Source organism: Mandrillus leucophaeus, unplaced genomic scaffold, assembly GCF_000951045.1.
Source record: "Mandrillus leucophaeus isolate KB7577 unplaced genomic scaffold, Mleu.le_1.0 Scaffold238, whole genome shotgun sequence".
NCBI classification, from domain to species: domain Eukaryota; kingdom Metazoa; phylum Chordata; class Mammalia; order Primates; family Cercopithecidae; genus Mandrillus; species Mandrillus leucophaeus.
The window spans coordinates 310,037-330,645 of record NW_012102454.1 but is presented as its reverse complement, the minus strand read 5'-3'; the positions used below and the strand labels follow the sequence as shown (position 1 = coordinate 330,645).

General features: G+C 45.5%; 1 protein-coding gene across 3 annotated transcripts in view; it reads left to right on the top strand.

The window, feature by feature from the left end:
- The window catches only part of CD22 (CD22 molecule), a 57,940-nt gene that overhangs the window by 22,739 nt on the left and 14,592 nt on the right, over positions 1-20,609 (top strand). The window contains exons 5-10 of one of the 3 annotated variants that reach the window (XM_011982255.1): positions 10,625-10,666; positions 14,332-14,389; positions 14,861-15,241; positions 18,032-18,337; positions 19,432-19,698; positions 19,845-20,108. In XM_011982255.1, the coding sequence (XP_011837645.1) occupies positions 10,625-10,666; positions 14,332-14,389; positions 14,861-15,241; positions 18,032-18,337; positions 19,432-19,698; positions 19,845-20,108 (1,318 nt within the window). Of the gene's footprint in view, positions 1-10,601; positions 10,667-14,331; positions 14,390-14,860; positions 15,242-18,031; positions 18,338-19,431; positions 19,699-19,844; positions 20,109-20,609 lie in introns of those variants that run through there. The other 2 variants (XM_011982257.1, XM_011982256.1) reach the window with 2 other exon arrangements.

Below are 20,609 nucleotides of genomic sequence, written 5' to 3'. Positions count from 1 at the left end.
GTGCAGTGGTGGGATCTCGGCTCACTGCAACCTCCGCCTCCCCGGCTCAGGTGACTCTCCTGCCTCAGCTTCCTGAGTAGCTGGGATTACAGGTGCACACCACCATGCCCTGCTAATTTTTGTATTTTTAGTGGAGATGGGGTTTTGCCATGTTGGCCAGGCTGGTCTCAAACTCCTGACCTCTGGTGATCCGCCTGCCTCAGCCTCCCAAAGTGCTGGGATTACAGGTGTGAGCCATCACGCCCAGCCTGATTTTTATTATATATACACACACACACAGTATACATATACACACATATATGCACACACTGTATATAAAGCTGTTATATATTACATTTATTCTACATACATAACAGATTTGCTGAGACACAATTCACATACCATAAAACACACCCATATAAAATGTCCAATTGAATGGTTTTGAGTCTATTCACTGAGTTATGCAACCTTCACCGCAACCAGTTTTAGAACATTTCATCACCCCCAAAATAATCTCACATCCATTAGCAGTCACTCTTCATTTCCTCTCACATTCCCCACCCCACCCCAGCCCTACACAACCACTATATCTATTTCTGTGTCTACAGATTTGCCTTTTCTGAATATTTCACATGAATGGAATCATACAGTATGTGACATTTTGTGATTGGCTTCTTTCACTTAATGTTTTCAAAGTTCATCCATGGCCAGGCACCGTGGCTCACGCCTGTAATCCCAGCACTTTGGGAGGCCAAGGCGGGTGGATCACCTGAGGTCAGGAGTTCAGGACCAGCCTGGCCAACATGGTAAAACCCCGTCTCTACTAATAATACGAAAAATTAGCTGTTCGTGGTGGCGGATGCCTGTAATCCCAGTTACTCAGAAGGTTGAGGCAGGAGAATCACTTGAACCCAGCAGGCAGAGGTTGCAGTGAGCCGAGATGGCGCCACTGCACTCCAGCCTGGGCAATGAGAGTGAAACTCGGTCTCGGGGGAAAAAAAAAGTTCATCCATGTTGTAGGATCTATCAGTACTTCATTCCTTTTTATTATCTAATAATATTTTATTGTTTAGGCCTCCCATATTTTCTTTATTCATTCATCTCTTCATGGACATGTGGGTTGTTTGTACTTTTTGGCTTTCATGAGTAATGCTGCTGTAAACATTTGTGTTCAAGTTTCTGGGTGAACATGTTCTTATTTCTCTTGGTTATATACGTAGGAGTGGAGATGCAGGAGTGTATGGTTATTCTATGCTTAATCTTTGGAGGAACTGTTTTGAGACTTTTTCCCAGAGTGGCTGGACAATTTTATATTCACACTAGCAATATATAAATGATTTTGTTTCTGTACATCCTCTCCAGTATTTGATACTATCTTTTATTTTAGGTGTTCTTATAGATGTGTAGTAGTGATATCTCATCGTGGTCTTAACCTGTCTAAAGGCTAGTGATGTTGAATATCTTTTTAGATAATTAGTTTCTATCCATATATCGCCTTGGCTGAAATTTCTCTTTATGTCTTTTGCCAGTCTTCTAATTGATTATCTGATTTTTTTATGTGGCGTTTCTATGTTGAATTGAGAGTTCTTTATATATTTGTTCTAGATATGAGTCCTTTGTCAGATATGTGGTTTGCAAATATTTTCTCTTAGTCTGTAATTTGTCTTTTCATTCTCTTAACTAGGTCTTTTACAGAGCAAAATAATAATAATAATAATAATTTTGATGAAGTTGGATTGATTTTTTTAGGGATCATGCCTTTGGTGTCATGTCTAAGAATGCTTCATCAAGCTTTAGGTCTCAGAGATTTTCTCCTATGTTATCTTCCAGAGGTTTTTTTAAAAAATTTATTTTATTTTACTTTTTAATTGAGACAGATTTTTCTCTGTTGCCCAGACTGGAATGCAGTGGCATGATCTCAGCTCACTGCAACCTCTGCCTCCCAGGTTCAAGTGATCCTCCTGCCTCAGCCTCCCGAGTAGCTGGGACTACAGGCACGCACCACCACAACTGGCTAATTTTTTTTGCATTTTTAAATAGAGACAGGGTCTTGCCATGTTGGCCAGGCTGGTCTCAAACTCCTGGCTTCAGGTGATCCATCCATCTTGGCCTCCCAAAGTGCTGGGGTTACAGGTGTGAGCCATGGCGCCCGGCCTTTCTGGAGGTTTTATAGCTTAATATTTTACATGAAAATCTATGATGCACTCTGAATTAACTTTTATAGGAAGTATGAGGTTTAGGTTGAGGTTCATGTTTTTGTCTATGGATATCCAATTACTCTACCATCATTTGTTGAAAAGACTGTCTTTCCTCCATTGAATTGTTTTTGCTCCTTTGTTAAAAACAAGTTGGCCATATTTGTGTGGGTCTATTTGTGGGCTCTCTAGTTTGTCCAGTGGATTGATGTGTCTATATCTTCACCAGGGCCACACAGTTTTGATTACTGTATATTACTTTATAATAAACCTTGATATCAAGTATAGTGGTTCTTCCCCCTTTATTCTTGTTTCAGAAATGGTTTCCATTCTAGCTCTTTTTATTACTATTTTTTGCTTTTCCCATAGGTAAGAAAACAATATTCTTACTGTTCTTTTTACAGAAATTTTATTTAAAATTTTAAAAAAAATTTTAAGTTCTCTTTTTTAAAAGTTTATTGTTTAAAAATTTTGTTTTGTAGAGATGGGGTCTCATTATACTGCCCTGGCTGGTCTCAAACTCCTGGCCTCAAGTGATCTTCCCACCTTGATTTCCCAAACTGCTGGGATTACAGGCATGAGCCACCATACCTGGCCTATTCTAGTTCCTTCTACGTAAACTTTAGAATAATCTTGCCTATATCTATTTAAAAATCTTGCTGGGATTATGGTAGTAATTGCATTAAATCTGTATGTGTATCAATTTTGGGAGAATTGATATCTTTACTATGTTTAGTCTCCCAATCCATGAATATGGTATGTCTCTCTATTTAGCTATTCTTTGACTTTTTTCAGCAGTGTTTTGTAGTTTTCAGTATATAAGTCATATGTGTTTTGTTGAATTTACATCTAAGTATTTTTTTAGCCATTGTAAATGGAATTGCATTTTAAATTTTGGTTTCCACATGTTGATTGTTAATATAAAGAAATGTGACTAATCTTTGTGTTAATCTTGTATTCTGTAAATGTGTGAAGCTCACTTACTATTTTTAGGTGGTTCTTTTTTCGTTTTTTTGTGTTTTTTTTTTGTTCTTTGGAATTTTCTACTTAGACCATCATGTCATCTGCAAATACAGATAGTTTTCTTTCTTCCTTTCAGATCTATGTCCTTCTTATTGCCTTTCTTTATCTTATTGCACTGTCTAGAACTTCCAGCATTATGTTGATAGGAGTGATGACAGTAAACATCCTTGTCTTGTTTATGATCTTAGGGGAGAAGTATTCAGGACTGCAGTGTTAGTTAAGTATGCTAGCTGTAGTTTTTATAGGTTAGTTGTAGGTTATCAAGTCAAGGAATTTCCCCTCTATTCCTAGTTTTCAAAGAGTTTTAAAATCATAAATGGGTGTTTCATTTTATCAAATGCTTTTTCCACAACAATGGATATGATCGTGTGGTTTTTCTTCTTTATCCTGTTAATATGGAAGATTACACTGATTGATTTTCAGTTGTTAGACCAGCCTTGCACCCCTGGAATGAATAAATCCCACTTGGTCATGCTGTATAATTATTTTTATATATTGTTGATTTTTTTTTTCCTTTTCTGAGATAAGGCCTTGCTCTGTCACCTATGCTGGAGTGCCGTGGTGCAATCATGACTCACAGCAAACCCAAACTCCTAGGTGTAAGCAATCATTTTCCCTCCCAGCCTCCCAGGTAGCTAGGACTACAGGCACGTGCCACCATGCCCAGCTAATTAAAAAACATTTCTTTTTGTAGAGATAGGGCTTTCACTATTTTGCCCAGGCTGGTCTCAAACTCCTGGCCTCAAGTGATGCTCCTGCCTCAGCCTGCCAAAGTGCTGGGATTACAGGCGTGAGCTATCGTGCCTAGACTACTACTGAATTCTATTTGCTTATATTTTGTTAAGGATTTGGCATCTATATTCATGAGGAATACTGGCCTATAATTTTATTTTCTGTACTTTCCTTTTTTGGTTTAATGTTAATACTAATTTCATAGAAAGGGTTAGGAAGCATTCCCTCTAATATTTTCTAGAAGAGATTATATGGAATGGTGTAAATTCTTCTTTAAACATTGAGCAGAATTCTCCAGTGAAAACATATAGGTCTGAAGATTTATTTTTCTCATTTTAAATTACCTAATAGTTATAGTGCTGTTCAAATTATCTAACTCACATTGGGTGAGTTGTGGTAGTTTGTACTTTTTGAAGAATTGATCCATTTCATCTAAATTGTCAAATTTATGTGTGTAAAGTTGTTCATAGTATTCCCTTATTATCTTTTTGATATCTGCAGGGTCTGTAGTGCTATCCCCTATTTCATTCTTGATATTAGCAATCTGTTTTTATTTTATTTTTTGTCAGTCTTGCTAGAGGTTGCCAACTTTGTTGATCTGAAAAGATATTTTCTTTTCTCTATTATTTTTCTGTTTCCAGTTTCATTGCTTTCTCCCTTTTTCGTTATCATATCCTTCCTTATGCTTGCTTTGGGTTTAATGTGCTCTTATTTTTCTAGTTTCTTGAGATCAAATCTTACATTATAGATTTGACATTTCCTGTTTTTTTTTTTTTTTTTTTTGAGACAGAGTCTCGCACTGTCGCCCAGGCTGGAGTGCAGTGGCGCGATCTTGGCTCACTGCAAGCTCCACCTCCCGGATTCATGCCATTCTCCTGCCTCAGCCTCCCAAGTAGCTCGGATTACAGGCACCCGCAACCACGCCTGGTTAATTTTTTGTATTTTTAGTAAAGACAGGGTTTCACTGTGTTAGCCAGGATAGTCTCGATCTCCTGATCTTATGATCCACCTGCCTCGGCCTCCCAAAGTGATATAAATTTCCCTCTTGTGCTTTAGTTGGTTCCTAAAATTTGGTAAGTTCTATTTTCATTTTCATTCCATTCAATGTATTTTTTAAATTTTACTTGCGATTTCTTCTTTGACCCTTGGATTATTTAGAAGTGCTTTGTTTAGTTTCCAAGTGTTTGAAGATTTTTCTTTTAACTTTCTGTTATGGTATCTAATTTGAGTCCATTGTGGTAATAGAACATACTCTTCGTAATTTCAGTTATTTCAAATGTCTGATGTTTGTTTCATGACCTTGCATATGATTTATCTTGGTATATATTCCATAGATGCTTGAAAAGAAGGTGTATTATGCTATTGTTGGGTAGATAATTCCATGAATGTCAATTAGATGCTGTTGGTTGATGGTGTGTCATTGCGTTCTTATATATTCTTATTGATTTTCTGCTTGATTGTTCTATTGTTGAGAGAGAATATTGAAGTTCCCAATTATGTTTGTGAATTTGCCTATTCCTTTTTTTTTTTTTCAGATGGAGTCTCACTCTGTCACCCAGGCTGGAGTGCAATGGTGCGATCTCAGCTTACTGCAATCTCCACCTTCTGAGTTCAAGTGATTCTCCTGCCTCAGCCTCCCAAGTAGCTGGGACTACAGGTGCTTACTACCATGTCTGGCTAATTTTTGTATTTTTAGTAGAGATGAGGTTTCACCACGCTGGCCAGGCTGGTCTCAAACTCCTGACTGCACACACCTCGGCCTCCCACAGTGCTGGGATTATAGGTGTGAGCCCGGCTGCCTATTTCTCTTTTTATTTCTACTGGGTTTTACTTCATATATTTTTCAGCTCTGTTGTTTGGTGCATACATATTTAGGATGGTTATGTCTTCTTGGTGGATTGACTTTTCCCACATTATATAATGTCCATCTCTGGCCTTGGTAATTTTCTTTGCTCTGAAGTCTACTTTATCTGTTGTTAATATAGCCACTCCTACTTTCTTTTGACTACTTTTTGCATGGTATATTTCCATTATATTTGAAGTTATTATTATTATTATTTATTTATTTTTTTGAGACAGGGTCTTGCTGTGTCACCCAGGCTGGAGTGCAATGGTATGATCTTGGTTCCCTGCAACCTCTGCCTTCCAGGTTCAAACAATCCTCTCACCTCAGTCTCCCGAGTAGCTGGGATTACAGGCATGCACCACCGTGCCTGGCAAATTTTTTTTGTACTTTTCGTAGAGACAGGGTTTTGCCATGTTTGCCAGGCTGGTCTTGAACTCCTGGCCTCAAGTGATCCATCCACTTTGGCCTCCCAAAGTGCTGAGACTATAGGTGTGGGCCATTGCACCTAGCCTTCAAGCTATTTTCTTATAAACAGCATTTATTTAGGTCATTTACATTTAATGTAATCACTTATATGCTAAGGCTGATGCGTGTCATTTTATTTTTTGTTTTCTTTGATTCTTTTTCTTTTCTCCAGCTTCTAGTGAGTTCCTGAACAGTTTTTTAGAATTCCATTTTGATTTATCTGTAGTGTTTTTGAGTATGTTACTTTGTATAGCTTTTTTATAGGTTGCTCTAGGTATTACAACATACATAATTTATCAGAGTCTACTGGTTTCAACACTCTACCAGTTACTTCCCTTTACAACCCTTTCTCCTCTCCCATTTATAGGATAATTGCTTAAATATTTTATCTACATACACTGAGAACAGAATTAGACAGTGTTACAGTTTTTGCTTTGAGTGTCAAACGTAATTTAGAAAACTCTAGAGGAAAAGAAGAGTCTATTGTATTTACCCATAGGTTTGCTCTTCCAGAGGCAGGGGGTGGCAATGGAGGGTAAGCCTCTGTCACCAGAGACTTTACTGTACTTTCCCTTTTACTGTCAGATGCTACCAGGGTCCCTGAAGAGGGAAGATGTAAGGAAACAGGTAAAAACCATTTTTGTTCTTTTTTCGCATTCAACAAGTGTTCTTTCTTCCATCCCGGTATTCCAAGATTCTTTTTTTAAAAAATTACTTCCTTTCTGTTCAGAGAATTGCCTTTAGCCATAATTTTAGGGTAGGTCTGTGTTGAACAAAAATTCTCTTTGTTTTCCTTCGTTTGAGAATATCTCAATTTCCCCTTCATTCCTGAAGTGTATTTCCACTAGATACAGGACTGATTCCAGATTGACAGTTCTCTGAGCACCTGAAAAATATTGTGTCACTTTCTTATGGACTCCATAGTTTTTGATGAGAAACCCACTGTTATTTGAACAGTTTTCCTGGTATAGGTAATGTGCCATTTTTATGTGGTTGCTTTCAAGAATTTTCTCTGCCTCTTGTTTTTAGAAGTTTGACTATGATGTGTCTTGGCATGAATTTCTTTGGATTTATCCTGTTTGTGATGCACTTAGCTTCTTGAATCTGTAGACATATATTGTGCATGTATGTTGTCAAATGAAGACAATTTGCAGCCAATACTTCTTGGAATTTTTTTAAGGCCCACCCTCCTTTACCTCCCCTTCTGGGACTTCAATGACAAAATGTTAGATCTTCTTTTATTATAGTTACACATGTCCTTGAGGCTTTGTTCCATTTCCTTTCATCTATTTTCTTTCCATTGTTCAGAATGGGTAATTTCTATTGTTATATGTTTTGTTTCACTGCTTCTTTCTTCTACACTCTCCATTCTGCTATTGAGCCAATCCATTATGGTTTTTATTTCAGCTCTTGTATTTTTTAGGTCTAAAGTTTCCATTTGGTTCTTCTTTATATGTTCTATTTCTTTGCTGATACTTTTTACTACTTTATTTGTTTCAAGCACATTTATAATTTCTCAGTGAAACATTTTTATGATGGCTGCTCCAAAATCTTTGTCAGATTATTGTAACATCTGTGTCATCTTGATGCTTGTGCCTGTTAATTATCTTTTGTTACTCAGTCTGAGAATGCCTGATTCTTAGTATGACAAGTGATTTGCCATTGAAGTCAGGATATTCTGGGCACTATGTTATAAGAGTCTGGATCTTATTTAAATCTTTTGTCTTAGCGGGCTTCCCTTTATACTGCTCCAGCGAAATAAAGTGGGGCACTGCCTCATTGCTTCCAGACAGGGATAAAAGTCCAGGTTCTCCATTCAGCCTTTCTTGAACCTGGGGGACTGGGAGAGATGAGGCCTCCATGTTATTGTTAGGTAAGGGTAGAAGTTCAGGTTCCCCACTAGGAATCCATGACAACTCCCAGGCTGGGAGTGGGAGGGTTGCTTCATTACTGCTCCCTAGGTGGCTTTCATTGACACTGTGTGTGGCAGAGAGAGAGAGTGGCGCTTGTTACCACTGAGTGGTGGTGAAAGTCCCAACTCTCCACTAGGCCTCCTCTGACACTACTCCAGTGGGGGTGGGGGAAAGCCCTCATTTCTGCATTGGGGTGGCAGTGGGTGTCCAGGCTGCCCACACGGTCTCCACCAACACCACACTGGGGGAGGGTGATCCCAGTAGGGGTGAAGGTCCCAGCTCCAACTCAGGCATCACTCCGACTGAGTATGGGAGTGGCCTTGGGTTCTTTGTTACAGCCTGGTGAGGGTGAAAGTCCAGGTTTCCCAGCCAGCCTTTGCTGACAGGGGTGAGGATGGAACTTGGCAGGAGCAGAGCAGGTATTGACTAAAAGACTCTGTCTTTCTACGATGCCCCTTTCCTTGTTCTTTGGCTAGAAAATCATAGTTTTGCTAGAACTTGTTTTGTTGGGACTTGTTTTATTTGTGCCCCTTGGCATTTTCAGTTGTTGGCTTCTTCAATATTCACCCGGAGATATATGAGGCAAAGAGAAATCCCAGGGAATTCACCACCGTTCCTTAAGTCCCGAGGTCCCTAACCAGTCTGCTTCTCTCCATCTTTCAGTCTTCTTATGCTTGTCTTGTCATGTTCAAGGTTTTCAGTTATACTTGGCAGAATAAATAAATACATCTAGTCCATCTTTCCAGAATATCACTGCTTTTTGTTCATTTTATTTATTTATTATTTATTGAGACAAGGTCTTACTTTGTTGCCTGGGCTGGAGTGCAGTGGTGCTATCATGGCTTACTGCAGCCTTAAACTCCCAGGCTCAAGTGATCCTCCTGCTTCAGCCTCCCAAGTAGCTTGGACCACAGGCACATGCCACCATGCCCAGCTACTTTTCATTTTTTGTTTTTGTTGGGTAGCTGCACAGAGTCTTGCTATGTTGCTCAGGTTGGTCTCAAACTTCTGGCCTTAAGCGATCCTCTTGCCTCGCTCTCCCAAAGCGTATTACTGGCGTGAGCCACCACACCCAGCCCCATAGGTGCTTTCGGAAGAAGGTGTTCTTCCCTCTCTCTGTTTCCCTCCCTATGGCCAGCTGCCTGTAGAGGGCAGTGGTGCTGGAGTGAAGACCACTCAGCGCATCCCTCATCATCTGTAGGATGTGCATGGCTTCCACTGCTATCTGTTCTGCTCCTGAGACACTCGCTGGCTACAAGATTATAAAAGTGATGAGGTTTCAGCCTCAAGACTCTCCATTCAATAACACTTCCTACAAGATATCTTTTTTTGTTTGTTTTGTTTGGAGACAGGGTCTGGCTCTGTTGCCCAGGCTGGAGTGCAACGGCACGATCTGCTTACTGCAACCTCAGCCTCTCAGGCTTAAGTGATTCTCCTGCCTTAGCCTCCTGGGTAGCTGAGACCACAGGCACCTGCCACCATGCCCAGCCAATTTTTGGATTTTTTTTTTTTTAGTAGAGGTGGGGTTTCACCATGTTGCCCAAGCTGGTCTTGAACTCCTGAGCTCAGGCGATCTGCCCACCTTGGCCACCCAAACTGCTGGGATTACAGGCGTGACCACAGGCACAGCCACCATGCCCAGCCCTACAAGATATCTTTTCGTTTCCTTCCTTTCTTTTTTTTTTTTTTTTTTTTTTGAGACAGAGTCTCACTCTGTCGCCCAGGCTGGAGTGCAGTGATGCGACCTCTTCTCACTGCAACCTCCGCCTCCTGGGCTCAAGTGATTCTCCTTCTCAGCCTCCTGAGTAGCTGGAACTACAGGCGCCTGCCAACACGCTCAGCTAATTTTTTGTATTTTTAGTAGGTACGGGATTTCACCATGTTGGCCAGGCTGGTCTTGAACTCCTGACCTCAAGTGATCCATCACCTCAGCCTCCCAAAGTGTTGGGATTCCAGGCATGAGCCACTGCTCCCGGCCAAGATATCTTTTTCCTCCTCAATATCTATGTGCTCCTCCCTCAACCTTTAGGGGCTTCAGTGTAGGTGGTCAGATTCCCCACCATTTATGCCTCTGATGAAAGGAGTGGAAATGGTAATAACTGGATGGTGTCACTAAACTACAAATACTTTCAGGTGGGCCTGTGCCTTTCTCAGCGGGCTTCAGTTCTCCTGCTTGACTTGAGTCATTCGCATTTCCTGAGAGCTGGGTAGAGGGGAAGTTGTGAAGGAGCCCATTCTGAAACTGATCTGATATTGCGAACCCACACACTGAAAGGAAGAACTGCCCATACATACTCGAGTCTTCCGATCTGACTCTGAGCCCGCATCCCCCTCATTCGTCTCTTTTCCCCACTCCCCAGATCATGATGCTACTTGGTCCCCCTCAGAGCCATAGAGAAGCAGGGGGTGTGGCCATGGAGGGGAAACCTCTGTCACCAGAGACTTTACTGTACTTCTCCTTTTGCTCTCAGATGCTGCCAGGGTCCCTGAAGAGGGAAGACACGCGGAAAGAGGTAAAAACCATTTTGCTTTTATTTTGCATTCAACAAGCAAATTATTATGGAACAGCAGTTATAGGCCAGGCATACCTCCCAGAGCGGGGAATACAGTGGGGACCTCCCTGGCTCTCTCTTACCTGTGTTACAACAGGTTGTAGACAGACCCCTGTCTTGAGCATCCTCCTTGTCAGGCCTGTTGAGTCTTCTGAGAGTAGGGTAGGTTACTGGATGCCTAGGAGGGAAGAAGGAGCCAGGGAGGCCGGCCCCAAGGTTCTGCAAGGCCCTCAACAGGCCTGGACTGAGGAGGTCTGGACAGCATGGCCCTGTCCTGAGCCTCTGTGCATAATAACTGCTGTCCGTAACCTCCACCCCACCCTCAGCCTTCCAATTCCCGGGCCTGGGGCCCTACTCCTGTGCTCCAGAGACTCCTGGAGCTCCTTGAGGCAGCACACAGCCCTGCTCTGGAGACACTCATCTCCCACTCATGCTGGGATGCTCCAGCCCGGCCCAGAGCAGGCTGTGGCTGGAGGGTGCCGGCAGAGGAGGGACGATGGCCCAGCTCCTGGAGGCAAGTGTTGGCTGCAGGAAACAGAGTCTATTCCGTCCCACAGCCCTTGTTACTCCTTAGGTAACCTTAAGGGGATTTCAGAGAACACTGGTCCTGCAACCCTGCAAAGTTTTTTATGGAACATGTAAAATAGATCCCATGGTCAAAGAAGTATGGACAATGTATTATACTATACTCTAATCTCCATATCTAGAGATTAATGGTGTAGATAGAGTTTCCTAAAAGGTTTTTAAAGCCCTGCAGTAAAGAATCTTACTTAAGCCAGGTGCGGTGGCTCACGCCTGTAAACTCAACACTTTGGGAGGTCAAGTTGGGGGGATCACCTGAGGTCAGGAGCTTGAAACCAGCCTGGCCAACATGGTGAAACCCCATCTCTACTAAAACAAACAAACAAACAAATAAATCAGACAGGTGTGGTGGCACATGCCTGTAGTCCCAGCTACTCAGGAGACTGAGGCAGGAGAATCACTTGAACCCTAGAGGCAGAGGATGCAGTGAACTGAGATCACACCACTGCACTCCAGCCTGGGTGACAGAAGAATGAGACTCTGTCTCAAAAATAATAATAATAATAATAATAATAATAATAATAATTTTACTTAACTCTTTAACCCTGCCTTTCTCAAGTGTATGTGACCTTGAAGACGTTTTTTGCATGTGACATTATGAGCACTTGCAGGGCTCATGTCAACTCTGCCTGGGGAATCTGCCTCAGCTTCAGACCCTGCACCCCAAATTCATGCTCAGGTCAAGCGAGACCCCCTTCCTGCTGTCCACAAGCAGCTTAGCTTTCCCCACACCCATGAACTGACACCTGGCAGCCCTCGGCATGAGCCGTGTGGCCCGAGGAGATAAACACAGAGAGAGAGAGGGACACTGATGCGTGGGAAATGTTGGCAGGTGAGTGGGAGGGACTTGGGTTGGTGCTGAGACCGGAGACACACTCTGCTGTCACATCCTTCAGGGTCCCCGGGGGCCAGCACGGAGGGCCACGATCATGTAAATTGGGACTTAAATTTAACTCTATGTAAATATAACTCTATGCAGAGGTCAGGGATGGTGGAGGATAAGCTCATTGCAGAGAAAGAGAGAAAGACGGGCAGCAATTACAGAACCTAACCCACAGATAGGTTTTGTTTGACCAGCTCTGCATATTTTTAGTTTGTGTATTTTTTCTTTTTTCTTTTCTTTTTCTTTTTTTTTTTTTTTTTGAGACGGAGTCTCGCTCTGTTGCCCAGGCTGGAGTGCAGTGGCGTGATCTCCACTCACTGAAAGTTCCACCTCCTGGGTTCACGCCATTCTCCTGGCTCAGCCTCCCATGTAGCTGGGACTACAGGCACCCGCCACCTCGCCCGGCTAATTTTTGTATTTTTAGTAGAGACGGGGTTTCACCGTGTTAGTCAGGATGGTCTCGATCTCCTGACCTCGTGATCCGCCCGTCTCGGCCTCCCAAAGTGTTGGGATTACAGGCGTGAGCCACCGCACCCGGCCTATTTTTTATTTTTTCAAGACAGGGTCTCGCCCTATTGCCCAGGCTGGAGTGCAGTGGGGATATCACCATTCACTGCAGGCTTGACCTCCTGGGCTCAACTGATCCTCCCACCTCAGCCTCCTAATTAGCTGAGACCACAGGTGTGCGCCACCATGCCTGGTTAATTTTTAAACTTTTTTTGTAGAGACGTGGTCTTGTTATGTTGCCTAGGCTGGTCTCAAACTCCTGACCTCAAGTAATCCTCCCACATTGGCCACATCTCCTTGGTCTATTTTTCTTTTTAAGTAGGTCATTCCACTTAGAAGTTTAGCTTCTTACTTCTCTTACAGTGGAAGATCAGACAGTGCTGAGCTCAGGTTCTGTCTGGCAATAACTGACTAGAACTGAGACAGCTACCACCTTTAGAGGAGGTACAACCTTTGTCCCCACTTGGTTGATTTACGTTTCCTACCTGGCCTGTGGGGCATTCTCCAGAGACCTTCCAGACCCCTCAAAATGCTCTCCTGGTGTCACACTTTATTTTTTGTTTTGTTTTTGTTCTGAGACAGGATCTGGGTCTGTCACCCAGGCTGGAGTGCAGTAGCACGATCTTGGCTCACTGCAACCTCCACTTCCCGGGTTCAAGCAACTCTCCTGCCTCAGCCTCCCGAGTAGCTGGGATTACAGGTGTGCACCACCACGCCCAGCTAATTTTTTGCATTTTTAGTAAAGATGGGGTTTTGCCATGTTGGCCAGGCTGGTCTTGAACTCCTGACCTCAAGTGATCTGCCTGCCTTGGCATCCCAAAGTATTGGGATTACAGGTGTGAGCCACTGCACCTGGCTCACCCATACTTTGTTACTGGTTTTAAAATTCCTTTTTGCCTGGTCTTTCAAACCAAGTTTTGACCATATCTGTCCCTGAGTATAATCCTTGATGAGTAGCACCAGAGAGAGCTCCATGTTATCCGGGGCCTGGCATTCAAGGCACTCAGTGGTCTGGTGCCACTCAAAGCCTGCGAGCCAGGCAGGAAGTTTGTAAAATTAGAGATGGATGAATGGATGGATGGAAAAAAGGAAGCAAGGGAGGAAGGAAGGAAGAAAGGAAGGAGTTCTGGGAAGAGAGAGAAGCTCCCCTCACAGGGCTCTCAGTTTGAAGGAGAGGCACAGCATACCTAGAAAAAACTCCCGGCCAGGAGTGGTGGCTCACCCCTGTAGTCCCAGCACTTTGGGAGGCCGAGGTTGGCAGATCACCTGAGGTCAGGAGTTCAAGATCACCCTGGCCAACATAGTGAAGCCCCATCTCTACTGAAAATACAAAAATCAGCCAGGCGTGGTGACACCTGCCTTTACCCAGCTACTTGGGGGGCTGAGGCCAGAGAAGTGCTTGAGCCTGGGAAGCAGAGGTTGCAGTGAGCGGAGATTGCACCACTGCACTCTAGCCTGGGAGACAGAGCAAGACTCTGTCTCAAAAAAAACGAAAGAACTCTGTGAGCATCTCAAATGCCACATCCCCATAATGCAACCAGACCCAGTCCTCCCAGATCCAGGGGAAGGGTCGGAGCTCAGTGGGTGAGCAAGAAAAGCCATGTGGAAGAAGTCAGTGGCCAGATGGCTCAAAGACAAACTCTCCCCTGCTCAGGCTTCCACCCAGACACGACACACCATGCATCTCCTCGGCCCCTGGCTCCTGCTCCTGGGTAAGGACTGTGGCCTGGGCCAGTACTGGGGTTCTGGGATGTCAGCGGGCACTGGAGGAGGAGGAAAGACCCGGGCAGAGAGGCGTCAACATAGGGTAGGGTGGGGGTGGCAGTGTGTATAGATAGATGTACATACAAATATATATGTTTCCCATATATACATACGCTTCTCTCATTGCATCCTGCTGTCTTTGTGTATCTCTGCATTTCTCCCACTATCTTCAGAGAGAATTCTTTAGTTTTTGGAAAGCTCTCAGCTGGGTGCAGTGGCTCATGCCTGAAATGTCAGCACTTTGTGAGGCTGAGGTGGGAGGATCACTTGAGGTCAGGAGTTTGAAGCCAGCTTGGGCAACTTAGCAAGACCCCATCTCTAAAAAGAATTAAAAATTAAACACATTTTAAAATAAAGAATAATTTGTAAAAGAAGGCTCTCGTGCCCCCTCAGTAATGCTTTCTGATCACTGTGGTGAGTTCTAGAATACTTGGCTTTCTCTGACTCAAGTAAATGGAATATTGATCACCCTGGAACCATCTACGCCTGGGAGGGGGCCTGCGTCTGGGTCCCCTGCACCTACAGAGTCCTAGATGGTGCCCTGGAAACCTTCATCCTGTTCCACAATCCTGAGTATAACCAGAACATGTCGAAGTTTGAAGGGACCAGACTCTATGAAAGCACAAAGGATGGGAAGGTTCCTTCAGGGCAGAAAAGGGTGCAATTCCTGGGGAACAAGATTAACAACAACTGCACACTGAGTATCCACCCAGTGCACGTCAATGACAGTGGTCAGCTGGGGCTGAGGATGGTGTCCAAGACTGAGAAATGGATGGAACGAATACACCTCAATGTCTCCGGTAAGGCCTTCGGGGAGCGGGTCTTCTGCTCTGGGCAGGGGTGAGTGGGAGGCAGGAAATACCTGACTCCTGGCAGAGAGCTCACAAACCGAGCTTCCTGCAGAGCTCAGGCAGGGGACGCCAGCGGGTGACGATGGCGACGCATCAGCACTAGTCGGAGCTGCGGGACCTCGGATGTCCCATCTGACCCTCAGTTCCTGCCCCTCTGGGACCTGGATTCCAAGGTTGTCGGATCTCCTGATCTTTCTCTCTTTCTTTCTCACCGTGTATTTTTCAGCTTTTGTGACAAACTCGTGTTTGGTCTTGGTACGGTAACCATCCAAGCACCGCATCCCTTTAATGGGGTGGGTCTGCATGTAGCCAGCCTCAGCTCTCTCCCAGACTAGACTGCCCCCTTCAGACAGCGGGGTCTGAAGCTGCATCGCTCACCCTAAACTTAGGGCTGCTCAGAGCTCCCTTAGAGGAAACTGTGTGTGGAACGGAGTAACCACACTCCCTGGGGCAGAGGCCCCAGACGTGTGTTTGATGAGTCAAATCCACCCCTACATGTGCAGTGCCATAACTGAACCTGTGTTATAAAAATCATAAAATATTTTTTAACTTTTTTTCTCTTCTTTTCCCCTTCCCCTTCCTTTCCCTTTTTATGAGACAGGGTCTCGCACTGTCGTCACCCAGGCTGGAGTGCGGTGGTGCGATCTCAGCTCACTGCAGCCTTGATCTCCCGGGCTCAAGCTATCCTCCCACCTCCAAAGTAGTTAGGATCACAGGTGCATGCCACCATCCATGCCCGGCTAACTTTTTAATTTATTGTAGAAATGGGTCTTCCTATGTTGCCCAGACTGGTCTTGAACTCCGACCTCAAGTAATCCTCCTGCTTCAACCTCTCAAAGCATTGGGATTATAGGCGTGAGCCACCACACCCGGCCTGATCTTCTGGTTTTTCAAGAGATGATGGAAATCTAGATTTTCCAGTGAAATCTCTCAGTGTGTTAATGTTCATGGCAAGTTCTCATGAGCTCTTCAAGGTTAGATGACACTGTTGTCGAACCCCACAGGCCAGGTTTGAGCTCTCGATGCGTAGTCAGCCAAACACTGACACATCAGTGCTTAGAAGCTAAGAAAGGATTATTTAATTTAGCCAAAGCGAGGGGACAGAAGAGAGAAACTCTCAAATCTGACCCGACTTTGAGCGTTACTGGGGGCTTTTATGAATAAAGTAGGTGTGCAGGAGGTGACCTCCTGATCATTAAAGCTGTTGCGTCTCTCGGCTCATCAAATTTCTGGATGTCATCAAGGAGGTCTGTGTGACCTAAGGATCATTGTTCTTTGAAAGAGAGACAAGTTCATTTATCTTGCAGGCAGCTGCCGGGGGGTCAGGATGTAAGTTAAACAATTATTAGTGAATGAATGGTTACCTGCTACTGAAATGACCAAATGTAACTAATCTTGTATGGAGGAAGAAAAGGACAAAGAGAAAAGAAAAGAAGCAAAACGGACATCTTACAATTTGTATAACATAAGCTCAGCCATAGCACTGCATATGTAGGCGTGGCTTTGACCCATGAAACACAGGTGTGAGGGGCCCCTGCCATAGGGAGTGTGGGCACTCCGTTCCACACCGTTTCCTGGATGGGCCGTTCTAAGCAGCCTTAAGTTTGGGGTGAGCAATGCAGTTTCAGACCCCGCTGTCTGAAGGAGGTGGTCCAGCCTTGGGGAGAGCTGAGGCTGGGTGCACACAGACCCACCCCACTAAAGGAATGCGGTGTTTGGATGGCTGCAATACTGAAGGAAGCCATGAAACCAACACAGGTTTGTCAAAGCTGAAAAGCCTGTGAACTAAACTGATAAAATTCACTTAGAGGTGGTGGGAATAGAACTTTGCAATCATTCAGAAAGCAGACATCTGGCAAAGAGAATGAAAAAAGAGTGGATTAGTTCCCAAGGAGGTTTAGTGTGGTCAAGGCCTTTCAGAGAGGATTTCAGGTGAGCAAAAGTGATTCAAAGTGGAGAAAAGCAGGACTGGGCTGGGTGCAGTGGTTCCTGCCTCTAACCCCAGCACTTTGGGAGGCTGAGGTTGGAGGATCGTTTGAGCCCAGGAGTTTGAGACCAGAGTGGGTAACATGGCAAGATCCTGTCTCTACAAAATGTTTAAAAAACTAGCTAGGTGTGGTGGCACATGCCTGTAGTCCCAGTTACTCAGGGGGCTGAGGTGAGAGGATTGCTTGAGCCTAGGAGGTCAAGGCTACAGTGAGCTAGGATTGTGCCACTGCACTCCAGCCTGGGTGTCAGAGCAAGACCCTGTCTCTAAAAAAAATCGAGGCCGGGTGTGGTGGCTCACACCTGTAATCTCAGCACTTTGGGAGGCTGAGGCAGGAGGATCACTTGAGGTCAGGAGTTCAAGACCAGCCTGGCCAACATGGCGAAACCCTGTGTCTACTAGAAATACAAAAAGTTAGCTGGGCGTGGTGGTGGGTACCTGTAATCCCAGCTACTTGGGAGGCTGAGGCAGGAGGATCACTTGAACTGGGGAGGTAGAGGTTACAGTGAGCCAAGATCACACCACTGCACCCCAGCCTGGGTGACAGAGGGAAACTTCATCTCAAAAAAACAAAACAAAACAAAAACAAAAACAAACAAACAACAACAACAACAACAAAGCAGGACTGGAGAGAGGTGGCATGAAGTGGCAAGGGGTTCCTGAGGGGTGATTTGGGACAGGACATCTAAAGCCAGGTGTACGCTCACGTCTTCAGTCCCCCAGCCTCCAGCGTGGACTCCGTTCTTTTGCAGAAAGGCCTTTTCCACCTCGTATCCAGCTCCCTCCAAAACTTCAAGAATCCCAGGAAGTCACTCTGACCTGCTTGCTGAATTTCTCCTGCTATGGGTATCAGATCCAATTGCAGTGGTTACTAGAGGGGGTTCCAATGAGGCAGCCTGCTGTCACCTCGACCTCCTTGAGCACCAAGTCTGTCTTCACCCGGAGTGAGCTCAAGTTCTCGCCACAGTGGAGTCACCATGGGAAGATCGTGACCTGCGAGCTTCACGATGTGGACGGGAAGGTCCTCTCCGAAGACACGGTGCAGCTGAACGTGAAGCGTGAGTCTCCCCGACGTGCCTATGGGAAGGGCAAGGTCTGTGTCACCTTCTCCCCAGCCCTGCAGGGGGCACACACCCAGGGCACCGAGAAGCCTGCACAGACGGTGGCGTCCTCCAACCTCGGTCACGCCGCCCTGGTGTTTTGGGAAACAGATTTGCTTTAGCCTAACAGAATAAAACGGTCCATCCTCAAGCCATGACATGATTTGGGGATTATCTGGTTAGGTCTTTTTGTTCCCCTCTTGGTGGAGATTTTTTTCGCATCATTATCTTGTGCCTCATTCATTCAATAAATCTATATCACGAACCTACTAGGCACCAGGCCTTATTACGGCTGCCAGTGGGGGGCACAGGGTGGGGGGCAGGGTACAGCAGTGAGCAAAGCTCTTGCCCCACATGGAGCCGGCACTGCAGTGAAAGAGACAGACAACAAATGGATTAACAAAGAAATACACAGCATGAGCCAAGACATTAGAATATGGAACAAAGCAATGTTAACAAAGAAATATACAACACTATTGTAGGTAGTGATATGTGTGTTAGGGAAAAAATAAGGCCGGGAGAGGGGAGTGATGGAGAGAGACCTCTCTAAGAAGGTGAGCACTTAAGCTGACTGGAATGGAGGAAGGGGCTGAGGCCAGCAAATATTTGCGAGAGGAGGATTTCAGGGAAAGAGAAGAGCAGGTTCAAAGCTTTGAGGCAGGAGCTGGGAGTGGGAGAACCTCAGAGGCTGAAGTTCACGGCCTCTGAGGGCCACATGGTAGGACAGGAGGCAGGAGATGGAGCAGGACTCTGGATCCCGACGGCTGAGGTGAGGGTTTGGGATTCTATGCAAAGCACGGAAACCACTCATGGTTTCCAGCAGAATTGGTGAGGTCTGGTGGATGGTGTTAGGAACCCTGCGTGCTGCTGGTGGAGACTAGCAGGTAGAGGAAGTGGGAGGGGGAAGCTGAGAGCCGAGTTAGGAGGCCGTGACCATCACCTGGGTGAAGGGACTGGCAGGTCACCACTTTGTCAGAATAAAAGCACTTTCCACACCCTCCGCCCTCTGAGAATTCCCCGCCCCCTCCCTGACTGCCCCTCTGCTCCTTCAGACACCCCAAAGTTGACGATCGAGGTCACTTCCAATGAAACCATAGTGAGGAAGGGGGACTCTGTGACCATGACCTGCAAGGTCAACAGCAGCAACCCGGAGTACACGACGGTATCCTGGCTCAAGGATGGCATCCCGCTGAAGGAGCAGAATACGCTCACGTTAACCCTGCACGAAGTGACCAAGTCCCAGACTGGGAGGTACTGCTGTAGGGTCTCCAATGATGTGGGCCCGGCAACGTCGGAAAAAGTGTTCCTGCAAGTACAGTGTGAGCCCCTCGCAGCTGGGGATGGGCCAGGCAGGGAGGTAGCAGGGGTGGACCCGGAGAGGCAAGCTACGGGGGCTCTCGGGACCGTGTGCACAGATTGGGGGTGCTCTCCTCACCCCTCCACTCACCTCTGCCCCCTCTTCCAGATGCCCCGGAACCTTCCAGGGTTCAGATCTCCCAGTCACCGGCTGTGGAGGGAAGTGAAGTCAACTTTCTTTGCATATCACCAGCCAATCCTCTTCCAACAAATTACACGTGGTACCACAATGGCAAAGAAGTGCAGGGAAGGACAGAGAAGCAATTCCAGATCCAAAAGATCCTCCCTTGGCACGCTGGGACTTATTCCTGTGAGGCGGAAAACATTCTTGGTATTGGAGAGAGGGGCCCGGGAGCTGAGCTGGATGTCCAGTGTGAGTAGCCACAGAGTCTCTGGTTCTAGGGAGAGAAGATGGATGGGGAAGGCGGAAGGCAGATGGGGTGCAGGGCATTCTAGGGTCCTAGAGTCAAGAGCAAGGAGCAGCCAGAGTCTCCTGACCTGTAAGCTTCTCAGGGCAGGGGCTCTGTTGTTTGTTGCTGTTCACAGCTGTGTGCCTAGCTCACGGAGAGTGCTTGGTAGATGCTTGGGGTTTTTTTGTTTGTTTGTTTGTTTGTTTGTTTTTTTGAGACGGAGTCTCGCTCTGTCACCCAGGCTGGAGTGCAGTGGTGTGATCTTGGCTCACTGCAAGCTCCGCCTTCCCGGGTTCACGCCATTCTCCTGCCTCAGCCTCCTGAGTAGCAGGGACTACAGGCGCCCGCCACCACGCCCGGCTCATTTTTTATATTTTTAGTACAGACGGGCTTTCACTGTGTCAGCCGGATCTCAACCTCCTGACCTCATGATCCACCCGCCTTGGCCTCCCAAAGTGCTGGGA